The 14,738-nt window shown below is 38.8% G+C and overlaps 1 protein-coding gene across 1 annotated transcript in view; it reads left to right on the top strand.

The window, feature by feature from the left end:
• The window catches only part of LOC144592760 (desmoplakin-like), a 54,867-nt gene extending 40,129 nt beyond the window's left edge, over positions 1-14,738 (top strand). Inside the window, exons 20-24 of the mRNA XM_078397730.1 lie at positions 922-1,005; positions 1,091-1,198; positions 4,468-4,566; positions 5,364-7,181; positions 11,075-14,738. Of these exons, the coding sequence (XP_078253856.1) occupies positions 922-1,005; positions 1,091-1,198; positions 4,468-4,566; positions 5,364-7,181; positions 11,075-14,230 (5,265 nt within the window). The 3' untranslated portion in view covers positions 14,231-14,738. The remainder of the gene's footprint in view (positions 1-921; positions 1,006-1,090; positions 1,199-4,467; positions 4,567-5,363; positions 7,182-11,074) is intronic.

Raw genomic sequence — 14,738 nt, 5'->3', positions numbered from 1 at the left:
CAGGTCAGGCAGCATCTCGGGAGAGAAGGAATGGGTGACGTTTCGGGTCGAGACCCTTCTTCAGACTGATGTCAGGGGGCGGGACAAAGGAAGGATATAGGTGGAGACAGGAAGATAGAGGGAGATCTGGGAAGGAGGAGGGGATGGGAGGGACAGAGGAACTATCTAAAGTTGGAGAAGTCGATGTTCATACCACTGGGCTGCAAACTGCCCAGGCGAAATATGAGTTGCTGTTCCTCCAATTTCTGGTGGGCCTCACTATGGCACTGGAGGAGGCCCATGACAGAAAGGTCAGACTGGGAATGGGAGGAGGAGTTGAAGTGCTCGGCCACCGGGAGATCAGTTTGGTATGGAGAGCACTGTAGGTGGGTGAATGGGACCAATGGAAATGTTCTCTGTAGAGACTCAATAAGCTGAATGGTATCCTGGATTGTAAGAAAATATGAAAGGCGGAAGTTCAAGATAAGCTGGAACTTGGATGCTGTTCCATCTGACTACCCATTGCATGACGGGACTCTCCATTGAAACCAGGATTGGATCATTGACAGCATCTCCAACATCAGTTTTGAGTTTGGGACCACTACTCATTCCTCCATATAATGGCATCATATTGTGTTTGGCCCACTGGCAGGATATTCTGGGCCGTGAATTCAAGGGAGCTTTGACCATTCAAACTGCCCAAATGTCAACCTGACCCAAAATATTACATATCCATGTTCTCCAGAGATGCTTCCTGACCTGTTGAGTTACTCTAGCACTTTGTGTCCTTTTTGGTAAACCAGCTTCTGCAGTTCCTTGTGTCTCCATGCCATCCAATAAATATATGATCCATTGATTAATTTGCATTCCATGATGTATTGAGGTGGAATAATTTTATTGAAAAGAACTTCCTATTAACATATTTGCTTTATTCTTGATCAGAACTTGCACTCAGAAATAAAAAGTAAACGAAACGATGTTGATGAGTACCAAAGACATGCAGACCACTGCGCAACATCTGTAAAGGTAAGAAGTTTTGATGGCGTCTATGATGTGAGCATTGCTGCTTGTGTGAAATTAGTCAAATACATAACCATTGTTTATTGAACAGGATTATGAGCTACAGTTGGCATCGTATAGCGCTGGGCTGGAAACGCTGCTCAATATTCCAGTCAAGAGGCAAGTGGCTCAATCAATTTCCACTACAATTCTTCATGAGGTATGTAAAACTTTGTGTGTTTCTGCGAAAGCAACCATGATTTACAATCTATTTGCTGGTCTAATTTAAATTCAAAACAAAATACTGAAGGCTTAATTCTCTTCTGAGGCCATTCTCTGTTTGCTTAAGTAACTTTGTTCAGAACTGTTTTTCTAACATTTATCATTGAATCAAAGAATGGTAACAATTAGTTTGGAGGCCTTTCTGCCCTTACTGTGTTTGGACCCAATATCATTTTGTAGATCTCCATCACGTTTCCACTCAGGTTACCTACCTGAGAATATTCCACCTTCTTCTGCCTTGTGGGAGACATTCCAGGAAATATTTTCTACATCTTCTCCAAGTCCACCTCAATCTCCCAAAGCGAGGTTACTTAAATACTCATGGGAGGCTGGATCAATATTTTATAAAAGTTTATATTTATTTATTACTTCAGTACCCTCTACCTCAAGCTCAACATTCTGTGTGCATTTCCTTCCCCGAACACATACACAAAACATGTGTTAGGATTTGCTGTTCTTGATTCTCCGTTAGATTTCTGCCCATTGACTCTCCATATTCTTTACAAGAGAATGTATCAGTTCATACCTTTCTGCATATAAATATATCATCTGCACATTCCTGCACCCTTCCCAGGTTCTCATGGTATTCTCCCTCCCTGCCATCCTTCAAATTTTAGTTGTTAACTAGATCAAGTGGACCTGTTGGGCCCAAACCTCTCCTGCATTGGTCCAGCACCCTCTCCTCTCCCACTTCCCCCATCCCCTCCCACTCACCCACTCCATCTTCCCTTAAGCCCCCCCTCACCCACTCCATCCCCTCTCAAAACTCCCCCAAACCTCTCCTGCATTGGTCTAGCACCCTCCCTTCCCCCTTCCACACCCACTCCATCTCCCCTCAACTGCGCAGGCGTGGACCCATCGGGTTCTGCGCTTGCGTGGATCAGGCAGCCTTCTTACGTAAGTATTAGATCAGCGGTCCCCAACTGCGCAAGCGCGGATGCCTTGGGTTCCCATTGTGACGTCAAACACGTGGACCCATTGGGTTTCGATTGTGACGTCATACACGGCTGACAGGGATGGCAGGTGGAAAAGGTATTCTTAAAGTTTAAAAAGGTGATTTTTAATGTTTAATAGGTGAAAAAAAAATGTAAAAATATTTCCTGAATGTCTCCCACAAGGCCTCCAAACTAATTGTTACCATTCTTTGATTCAATGATAAATGTTAGAAAAACAGTTCTCAACAAAGCATTTTAGTAACATATAATGTATTTAGTAATATACATTTTAGTAATATATATATTAATATAACTACCCCTGATAGTTTTCTAAGTTGCAGTACTGAGTTAAACATTCAATCATCTACTCTATTTCAAAGATGATCAAATTGCTGATTCTATTATTGTGTGTTAAAATATTTTGTGGATGTTTAGTGGTAGACAGCAGCGGCTCTCCCACTGTTGCTGAGCCTCTGGGGAAGGCACTGAGGCTGGGGAGAGGAGGGGGGCAGGGGAGCCGAGGGCAGGCCCCGGTGCAGGCCTCGACATCCACCAACGCCCGGCCTCACCGCTGCCTCTGCTGCTGCCGCCTTTCCCCTTGGCCCACCTCAGGCTCGTGGTTACCGGGTCAGGCCCAGGCCACGCACCGACTACTTCCCGCGGCACCAGGCCTGCCTCTCCCACCCCCGAGACAGGCGGCCGAGCCCTGCTCAACGGGCCCCAACAGCGCAGGCGAGGACGCATTTGTTCTGCTCACGCACAGATGCGGCGGCCGTCTTATGTAAGCACCAGATCAACGGAGCCCCAAGTGCGCATGCGCATTTAAAAATCTTTAAAATGGGAATAACTTTAAAAATATAACACCGATTTCAATGAAACTTCTGCCATAGGACCACGGGATGACGGTGAGTAAGGTGGGCCTAAAATTGTCACGCTATCGTGTACCGTTTTGGCTGTAGTTCGGGAACAAGTGGACAAACAAGAGTTTTAGTAAAAAGATTGCCAGGGTAGAACATATTGTTTAAATCTTTAATGGATCACTTGGCTATTATGGGGTATGACGTGCATAAATTACTAATAACTGTTAATAACTTGCCCAATTAAAATGGGACATTTTCTCCATTTTATTTCATTAAAATATTGGGAGGTAATTTTCACATTTGGCTTGGGTGAGGAGATAGATACCACCTAAGTCTCACTTCTGGTGTAAAGATGAAGAACAGGTGCGATCGAAACATGCTGATTCAGTTTACTTCAGGTCTCTAAAATTCCCCCATCGATTTGTGAAGTTGGAACCACCGTCATTGGCAGAAAATGCTGAAAACACTCAGCAGTTCAAGCAGTGCCTGTCGAAAGAGGGTCAGAGTCCTTGTCAACTGTGTTTCCCTTCCACAGGTGCTGCCTGACTTGCTGAGTCTGACATTTATTGTTTTTAGAGTTCCAACATCTGTAGTTTTTTATTAAGATTTTCACTGATTTATTTTCTGGGTCAAGTGTTTCTGCATTTATAGCTTCATTTCCTTGCATGGACTTTAGTAACAACATTGCCGAAGCACCACATGTCAACTCTGATCTATTCAAGCTGCTCTGCAAAGGTCTTATACAAACTAAACTGAGGGATTGAATAGACCTAACCACTCCTGTGTGGCTGTGAAACCAATCTGAATATTACCAGCTACTAGATTATTTGAAGTATAACTGCTGATATTCCCATTTTCAATATAATCTATTACTCTTCCTTGAAGGTGCTCCCCTGATATCGATTAAATAATTTTACACATATCCCTTTGGCCTCAATCATTTTGGGAAATCAAATTTGTTTACGGTTCCTTTCTTTTATTTGAATCCTTATATTAACAGTGCGCCTTCTTTGCCTCTCCCATTTCTTTGTATATCCCCAGTGGTAGAAGATTTTTAGGTTGTAAATGTATTCCACCCGGAAGCTTAGAGACTGAGGCGTCACCTGTTATTTTCTAATGGGTCATTTTCTGCTATAAGCAAAAGGAGAAGGTTAAGGCATTTGGCTACTATCACATAGAATCAATCCAGATATCAAGGAACAATGCTGACAAGGTGGTTAATAGATGACTAATCATGCCTTACTTTGATAATTGGACTGCTAGACAGAATAATTCGGGATTAGTTGGGATTGTTGTAGATATGTGGGAAAAATGGTGATAACTAACAGCATTTTAGCGGTTCTGTATTCACACAAAAAAAGGAAACGAGCACTAGTTGTTTTAACATTATGACTTATACTTTTTTTCTTCAGTCTGCAGATCTGCAGTCTCGTTATATAGAACTTCTTACAAAATCTGGTGACTATTACAAGTACCTAAGTGAGATGCTGAAGAACATGGAAGAAGTAAAGGTGAATATAGTTTTGTTCCATGAAGCTTTAAAATATATACTTTACCTCTTCCAGAAAATATTATTATAGTTTTAGCTGGCTGTTATCAGTTAGAAAGTAAAACTTCTTGCTATTGAGGGCGTGCAGCGTAGGTTTACTAGGTTAATTCCCGAAATGGCGGGACTGTCGTATGTTGAAAGACTAGAGCGACTAGGTTTGTATACACTGGAATTTAGAAGGATGAGAGGGGATCTTATCGAAACGTATAAGATTATTAAGGGGTTGGACATGTTAGAGACAGGAAACATGTTCCCAATGTTGGGGGAGTCCAGAACCAGGGGCCACAGTTTAAGAATAAGGGGTAGGCCATTTAGAACAGAGATGAGGAAAAACTTTTTTAGTCAAGAGAGTTGTGAATCTGTGGAATTCTCTGCCTCAGAGGGCAGTGGAGGCCAATTCTCTGAATACATTCAAGAGAGAGCTAGATAGAGCTCTTAAGGATAGCGGAGTCAGGGGGTATGGGGAGAAAGCAGGAACGGGGTACTGATTGAGAATGATCAACCATGATCACATTGAATGGCGGTGCTGGCTCGAAGGGCCGAATGGCCTACTCCTGCACCTATTGTCTAAAACTATACATTCATTTTTCTAATAACTTTGTTTATTCTTAAAATTGTGTGAATTTATAATTTGTTCTATATCCATGATTAAAATTGTAATCAACTTTTAGATTGATGGCTTAATGTTTGTATTAAAGAAATGTAGGTTAAAAAAATCAAAATATCACAGGCCACTTCCATCTAATTTTAATTATACAGATAAAAAACACAAAAATAGAACTTTTGGAAGAGGCCCTTAAAAATTCCCAAGATGAGAATGCTGATAGTATGCACCAGAAGAAGTACCTTGATCAACACATAAGCCAGGTTCAAACAGAGTATACCAACTTCCGGAAAAATATTTTACTCGTCGAGGAACAGAAGAGATCTGCTGAAACAGACCGCGATGCCACGAAACACAATCTGGATGCACAGATTATCAAAATAAAAGAAATCAATGAGAAGATAACAAGGCTGACGTTTGAAATTGAGGAGGAAAAAAGGAAGAGAAAATTAGCAGAAAACCAATGTGATCAGCAAAAGGGGGAATACGAAAATGTTTGCCGAATTAAAAAGAAGGAGCTCGATGACGCCCACTGGCAGAAATTGGAGCTCGAAAGATCGACCAAAGAGAGAGAAAAAGAGATAGAAAGGCTTAAGGATGCATTGCAGGAGGAATCCTTAAAAAGGCAACAGTTTGATAGTGAGCTAGTTAGGCTCAGGGATGGTTTTGAGAAGGAAAACAGGATATTGAAGTCACAGATTGAAAGAGAGGTTCACATAAGGGAAACCACAGTTGAAAAGTTAACCTTTAAAAAGGAAGATGATGTTGCAACTTTGAATATTCAGTTAGAGAAAGCATTGAGGGAGAAAAAGGATCTTATGAATGAACTAGATCGATTAAGAAATTCTGCCAGAGAAATTGAAATGAGTAGGAATAGGGCAGAAAAGGATGTTTTGCAACAGAAATCAGCTAATACTGAGGAATCCAGAAAGAGGAGGAAACTTGAACTAGAAATTGAAACACTCACTAAATTTAAAACCGAAGAAACGATAAGGTTTAAATCATTTCGGGAGGATACCTCCAAGGCTATCCAAGACAAGACAAAGGAGATTGAAAAGCTAAAAATCTTGTTAGAAGAAGAAGTAAATAAGCGAAAGCATTGGGATAATGAGAATGATAAATTGAAACAAATGCAAAATGATTTTCAGAAGAAAGAAGCAGAAAATCTTACCAAATTTAAAAAGACAGAGCAAGAGTTTACTATTATAAAGGTAGAACGTGAGAGAATATCTCGAGAAAAGGGTGGTTTGGAAAAAGAAATTGCACGCCTGCAGAGCAGTATAAGGGAGGCAAACAATGCGAAATATAAGGTCGATGAGGAACTGATACAGCTAAGGAAGAATGTCATTGAAGAAAGTTCAAAGAGAAGAAGTGCTGAAGAGGAGATTGAACGCCTTGGACAAAAGTATAGGGAACATACAACTTCAATTACACGGCTCACCAATCAAATTGAGGAAATCTCAATCTTAAAGCAGAAGGCTGTGAATGATCTCTCCCAGCAACGGAATGCTTTTGACCAACAACACAAAGAGAAGGCTATCAGCACAGAAGAGTTAAATAGATTGCGCAGCGATGTAGAAACGTTGCAACGCCAGTTACGTCATGAACAAGAAAATTTGAGACAGGCTCATCAAAGAAACGAATATTTGCAGAAAACTATTGAAGAGAAAAGCAAGGCTTTGAATGAAAGCACAAGTGAGATAGATAGACTGCGTTCAATTGTGGAAAATCTCACAAAAGAACGCCTGAAACTAGAAGAAGAATTAAGAAAGTTGAAGACTGATTTTGATGATTTCCGGAAATTCCAAAATGAAGCTGAGGGTGATAAATCACAAACCATCTCTACACTTCGCCTGCAACTTGAACAAACTAACAGAAGAACAACTGACCTTCAAGGGCTAATTAATGAGTTAAAGAATGAGAGGGAAAAGTTGAAACTGGAAGTTGAATCATTCCAAAAGCAGGCTCTAGAGGTACATGCAAGTTTCTTTGTTTTATCATGTGGTGTATTATTATTATTAACCTTTACTATACAAAAACATAAAGGATGAATGCTAACACAATAGGGTGATACCATTTCATCATTTCAAATGTCGAAAGATTTCAGAAAACTTGAAAGTAAATTCCGATAAAATTTTATCGAATTTCCCAGTCTTCCTAAGGAACCCTAGTTGGAATTGGATAGAGGGCTATTTATTATCATTCTGTAGAACTTCAATGAAATTGCATTGGTCAACACGGACACCCTTGCAAACGTCACTGCTACTTATTCCCACAGTCCGTATTTAGACGGCCACAGTAAATAGGTGAAATGTACCATGATTCATTGATATTTTCTACTTTTAAAAATGAATTTAAAGCAATTCAAAAAAGAATTAACATGATTAATATTGTTACAAATAGATTCGTTCAGAAAGATATGTTATTTTTATCAACCTCATAAATTAAAAATAATTTGAAAATCAATCAATAGATTTTTTTCTGATTTTTCATTGTAAATTGATGAGAGGTTCATTGGAACTGCTGGAAAATTGATCAAATTGGAGCATATATTAAAATTCTACCCAAAAAGCACTTTCCGATTTCTACATTTATAGAATTCATTATTATCAAGCATACCCTGCCTGAGTGATATCTAGTGAGATGATTTAAGCCTTCGACTTTGTCATTTGTCCTTTAGCATTCCTCAGCATTGCACAACATTATTTTTGTATTTGCTTTACCCATATGAGAGAATGGACACAGGTATTGGCAAATCTGTAATTTTAGTGGGAGAAACTGACCAAATAGACATTTCTTTTGTGTTTGTGGTTTGATGATATTAAGGCAGTTGATTGAGAGAGGCCTTCAGCAAATTATAATCCCTTTCTTAGCACCAGGTATGCTTTTGCTTTTATTAAATAACTCAACATCAAAATCCTTCAAAAAAAGTTATTGATGGAAAAACAAGGAGCTTCCTAGAGGCAAGTTGGGTTTTGGGTGCCTATGAATCCTACAAATCTTTTAAAAAAATTATTGATATATCTATTTATGGTATCAATGAATCAGTTTATGAATCACTGATGAATCAATTTATTTAACAAGGCAGCAAAAAAACAATCTTGAGGAGCATTAAAGCAGATGGAGCGGTGTTGACAACGTATCTCTGCTGTTTAGTTAATATATTGAACTTGTTATTGCTGGTAGCTGTTAGACTGGAGATGACCCCTTTATATTTACCAAACCATTAAACTCACTTTAATGAAATTACTTGGTTTCATATTCCAGTAGGTCAAAGGTAATGAAAATACTCTAACCGTTTATCCCAAACAGGATATTGAATACACCGGTGGAAGGCTTAATATCATAAAACACAATTTAGGTTTTAATTTGCTCAAAGAAATTATATTATCCAAGAAAAGTACCTTTGACAACTGGGGTATTGTTGGCACAATCGTGCTACAGATGCAATGGTCTCACAGCTCCAATGATCTGGCGACAGTATTTAAGTGATTTACCTGTCTATTTGAGTTCCTGGTTAGTGGTGAGCCCAAAATGGTGATAGTTGAGAACTTAATGTATATAATTGTCACGGGCAGATAGCTAGATTCTTTCTTGGAGATTATGATTGTTTTGACAGCTTTTGTGGGGTGAATATTACTTGTCACTTATCAGCCCAGGCCCAAACTGTTGTCCAAGTCTAGGTGTATGCAGGCATGGACAGCTCCATTTATTGAGATGTTGCAAATGGCATTGAACAATATGTAATAATTGGACACCCCAATTCTAAATTACTATTTTTTTTTAAAAAGTGTATGCTATAACACCAGGATAAACGCTCAATCAAGAAAACTATGCCCAAAGCCAAAGTAGTATCTAAACTGTCTATACACACATATGCTCTAGGACAATAACTAACTCCATATTCAATAATAAGCTATCTACATGTAACTAGCACATGAAAAACTAATCGTGTCGGTGCTAGTATAGGGCTATCAAGGGGGCACCTCCCTTCACTGATGTTTCAGTGAGTTATGTCCATGACACCTCGGGAAGGCTCAACAGTTAATTCTGGCGATTCTGAACTATCCCCCTCAATACATGCTCTCATCGCCTATGCTACCTGGATGCACGGAGCAGCTAGCTATGTAAATATCTACAGACAATTAATGAACAAATGCTAAACATTCGCACCCTGTCTTACATTTATCTTAACCCATGATCAAACCATCGTAGTTCCACAAATATCAACCGCACATATTAAACCGGGATACACTGACACAGAATACACTTACGAAGAAATACATTTACCGCATGTATACATTTCCCTTCTGCCCCCAACTGACTCTGTTTCTTCTCCACCAAATCCACCTACTGCCCTGCTCTGCTGCCTCTGGCATTTCGTTTACGGCCTGACGCAAACTCTGTCCGCGAATTCTTAGCTCTCCAAATAGCCACATGGTCGATCACACTATGAAATGTGATTGAATTCCAACAACCACAACTGTCTTCCTTTGTTCTGGGATTGTCTCCTACCAGTGGGTGGATGTCACTTTTCCTGTGATGTCATGTCTGTGTAAATGCAACCTTCAGATCAAGTGCTCTCACCTTTACCAAAAATTAGTGCTTTATCGTTTCTGCTAAGAAATACTTTCCATTTGGTTTGTCGATTTATTTTTTAAACTATTGTGCCTCATTGTGAATAGACCACATATTTTCACTTGCTAGAGGACACAAGAAGTGATGCAAGTGGAAGCAAAACTGCTTTGTAGTATTTGTATTCTTTACACATAACTTAATTGTGTCATCTAGCCAGCCCCTGATCTGTTTAAGAATGAGTACAACTTCAATATTATTGTATTATTTCATTTTTGTACACTGCCATGTTTCTCTTATGGTGACATGAAAAAAGACACATGCCTTAAGTGTAGGTTGATAACATTTTTTAAAAAGGGTAAGTTACAAAATTAATGTCTCAGTTGCTGTAAACAGTTTGCAGGTGATATACCTCATGCAGAAACATGCAATTTATTTTTTGTTCCAAATATCCAGGTGATTATTAATTTTCACTTTGTATATTATCTGTGTATATTATCAAGTTATACTTTAAAAAAAACATGAACCTTTCATGAAGATTTCTTAATTTTTATTTAAATACACACCCAATTAAAAGACAATGCTTTACATCAGCATTCTAATGCTGAGAAGCCTTGCCAATACCAGTGAACATCATGAGAATTATGGAAATTACTGCTAACATTTGTTCATCCTAGAAGGAAGAATAATTTGATCGCTGAAATCACTTGTGTCTAACAATTTTCAACTGCATTTAAATGAATAGGTGAAAGATGCAGCTTTGCTTTATTGCATTTCACATGAAATAGCTGGAAATATAAGATGGGCAGTAATATAAAGTTTTTCATGGTCCTATTAAAAGAAGATTGCTCAAAAAAACAATCTCTGATTGCACATAAACAAAGATAAAAATGTAAAGCCTTTCTTTAACATCTCCAATAGAAATTTTGATGCTTTTACCCAATTTCATCCAGGTTTTTGTATCAATCTTTGAATTTGCTTGGCATTAGTCTTTCCAATGAAGAAGTTATACATTGCAATACTAAAAATTCAATAGATCTACCCAATTATGTTGTTGTTGTGTTATAAATGGAAATTGGACAGGAAAAGTAATTTTGATATTGATAACGATATAAGAAAATAGTTGTTTGAAATCAAAGGATTTGTTGAAAGAATAATTGCCGTGCTAAATTATAATCAAAGGTAAAAGCAATCTAGTTTAAAGTTATAACTTTAAATATCTTCATTGTGTTGGCCAAAGGTGAAAACCTTGAAATGTTAAAACATGATTATGTTCTATCTTAACATTTAGGCAACTGATATGATTAAGCAGACTCATACTGCTCATAAAGACATTTTGCAAGAAAAGGAATCTCTACTGTTGAAGATAAAACTCTTGGAACAGGATAAGTCAAGGCTTCAGCATTATGAAGATGAACTAAGTCGAATGAAGGCATTGCTTGCAGCCGAGTCTCGCATGAAGCAACGAGTCCAGGATGAAATTGAAATAGTCAGAACTGATCTAAGCTATTGGAAGAGTCAGGTAGAAGTGCAACAGTTAGAAAAAGGAAAGTCAAGTAGTGAGTTTGAGCGTTTGAGAGCCGAACTAGATAAATTGCAAACAGAATTGAGAATGACTGAGGAAAGATACAGACGGAAACTTGAGGAAACTGAAAGAGCAAATAGGATGGAGATAGAAGCTCTCCGTTCGAAAACCAAATTAGAAATTGAAAGGATTAGCCAGACACCACCAGCACTCAACAAGCAAACTCAAACAGGTGATATGGTTGTGATAGATTCTGCAAAACTTCTGTTTAATGGAATCCGTAAAAAGGTTACAGCAAACCAATTGTATGATTGCCAGCTAATTGATAAATCAACTTTAGATAAACTGCTCAGAGGAGAAAAAACAGTGATGGATGTTTCAAATGACATTAATTTGAATCTTCATGGGTTGGAGAATGTAGCCGGAGTCTACTCCCAGTCAAATGGAGAAAAACTCACAATGACAGAAGCATCAAAAAAGAATATTCTTACACCTGATGTGGCCGTATCTCTTTTAGAAGCACAAGCAGCTACTGGATTCATCATTGATCCACACGGAAACAAAAGGATGACTGTGGATGAAGCTGTTGCCACAGGCCTTGTGGACCTCAAAGACAGAGACAAACTCCTGGTAGCAGAAAAGGCAGCATCTGGGTTTAAAGATCCATTCACAGGAAAAATTATCTCATTGTATGAAGCAATTAATAAAAATATCGTTGACAAAGAGACAGGTTTTCGCTTGTTTGGGGCACAGATTGCAACAGGTGGAATAATTGATTCAGTCAACAGTGTGTATTTACCAAAAGAGCTTGCTTATAAACGTGGGCTGATTGATGCACAAATGTATCAAAAACTCACCTCTCCTTTTGATGAATCAAAAATCTTTGTTGATCCAAATACAAATACTAAGGTTTCCTATCAGCAGCTGAGATTACAGTGCAGAACCGATCCTGGAACAGATTTATTACTTTTGCCAGTGCAGAAATCAGAAATAACATTACCAGGAATCAGAAAACCTGTTCCAATACACACTCTAGTGGATGCTGATATTATAGGTCAAGACACTGTCGACAATCTTACACGCGGAGTGCTGACAGTAGATGAAGTCGCTGCCCGATATAAAGACTACCTGCAAGGCAACAGTAGTATTGCAGGAGTGTTTGTGGAAGCCACGCAGGAAACATTGCCAATCTACCAAGCAATGAAGAAGGGCCTGCTCAGACAAGGCACAGCTTTAGAGTTACTAGAAGCCCAGGCAGCCACAGGTCATGTAATTGATCCTATCAATAACCAAAGGCTGACTGTTGAGGAAGCTGTTGCAAAGAGACTTATAGGTATGGAGTTCAAAAATAAACTTATTTCAGCGGAAAAGGCTGTTATTGGCTACAAAGATCCAGAAACGGGGACAACCATCTCACTGTTTCAAGCAATGAAAAAAGGCTTGATTGAACACACTCATGGTATTCGGTTACTGGAAGCCCAAATTGCAACTGGTGGAATTATTGATCCAAAGCACAGCCATCGTTTACCAGTTGATGGTGCTTACAAGCGGAATTACTTTGATGAAGAATTGAATGAAATTCTGGTGGATCCAAATGATGACACCAAAGGGTTCTTTGATCCCAATACAGAAGAAAATTTGACCTACCTTCAGTTAAAGGAACGGTGCATTACTGATAAAGTTACAGGCCTTTGTCTGTTGCCTCTAAGGGAAAAGAAAAAAGAGCCCACAACTTCTAGGTCATCTGCAGTGAGAAAGCGTAGAGTTGTTATTGTGGATCCTGACACACAGCGAGAAATGACAGTACGTGAGGCATACCACAACAACATGATAGATTATGACACTTTCCTTCAACTTTCTGAACAGGAGGCAGAGTGGGAAGAAATAACAATTAAAGGATCAGATGGGAGCATAAAAACTGTAATTGTTGACAGAAAAACTGGGAATCAGTATGACATTGAAGAATCATTGCAGAAAGGCATAATTGACAAGAAGAATTTAGAGGACTATCGGGCCAGAAAAATGACTCTTTCACAGTTTGTTGATTTGTTCGCTAACAAGGTTAATCGTAGTACATCTATAGAAAGCAGTGTAACAAACTGTGGTCCAATTCCATCACCAAGTTTAAAATCAACTTTGGATTCTTTTGAGGAACCCACTGCCGTTGCAGCCATCTTTGATGTTGAAACATTGGAGAAGATAACAATTTCTGAAGCCATACGCCGCAATATTGTTGATGCTATTACAGGGCAGAGGCTGCTTGAAGCTCAGGCCAGTACAGGAGGTATAATAAATCCTGCAACTGGCCAAAAACTATCCATTCAAGATGCGATATATCAAAGTATCATTGAGGAAGACATGGGAAAGCGATTAAAACCAGCACAGAAAGCTTATGTTGGTTTTGATGATGTGAAGAACAAGAAAAGACTCTCTGCAGCAGAAGCAATACAAGAGAATTGGTTGCCATATGAAGCTGGGCAACGGTTCCTTGAGTACCAGTGTGCTACAGGTGGTCTAGTTGTGCCAGATGTTACAGGGCGAATTGCCATAGATGAAGCAGTGACGAGAGGGATGCTTAGTGCCAGAACAGGTCAGAAACTGCAGGATGGCAGCAATTACTCGAAATGCATTACCTGTCCCAAAACAAAATTGAAGATTTCGTATAAAGATGCAGTGGACCGTTCAATGGTTGAGGATAAAACTGGCCTAAGGATGTTGGAAGCAACATCATTTTCTTCTAAAGGCATTAACAGTCCATATAATGTAGGCGGCTTCTCTGGACCAAATTCCCGGCCTGGTTCCCGTTCAGGTTCCCGATCAAACTCAAGAAATGGATCAAGACGAGGAAGTTTTGATGCCAGCTCTTCCACCGTTACTAGTTCTACTCAAATGACCATTAAATCTTCTAATATTACATTCTAATCATTTATTACACATATACAAATGCAGTGGATTTTCAAAATGTTGAAGATCCAAATTCATATTCTTTTCAAATGCTTTCTCAATATGTTTGATTCATACATTGGTGCCCTGTTAAGATCAATATCAGTTTGATGCAAAACGTTAACTCGAGTTGAGATTGAATATTCAAATCCAAATGTTGCTAATATTATGAGCAATTCAGTATAAAACCTTTACCAGAAGTGGCTGCTGTTTCACAGAGCACACCCTAAGTAAATCAGATTTAAAATGGCAGAAAATAGTGTCTACAAAGTGGTCTGTTAAATGTCTCCATTCTTTTATTGTACAGCAGTGATCATAGAATTATTGCTTGTTTTACACTACGCTAGAAATTTTCCATAGATAAAACTGATTGATCTTAAATTGGCTTCATTGTATTTATATAATCTTATCGTGGGATGTTTTAGCAGGTGGAAAGGAAATTGTGCTTATAGTTTATTTTCTATTATTTTAATGAATATATAGTACT

This window comes from Rhinoraja longicauda, chromosome 4, assembly GCF_053455715.1.
Source record: "Rhinoraja longicauda isolate Sanriku21f chromosome 4, sRhiLon1.1, whole genome shotgun sequence".
NCBI classification, from domain to species: domain Eukaryota; kingdom Metazoa; phylum Chordata; class Chondrichthyes; order Rajiformes; family Arhynchobatidae; genus Rhinoraja; species Rhinoraja longicauda.
The sequence above is the reverse complement of the archived record's forward strand: the minus strand, read 5'-3'. Positions and strand labels throughout refer to the sequence as shown.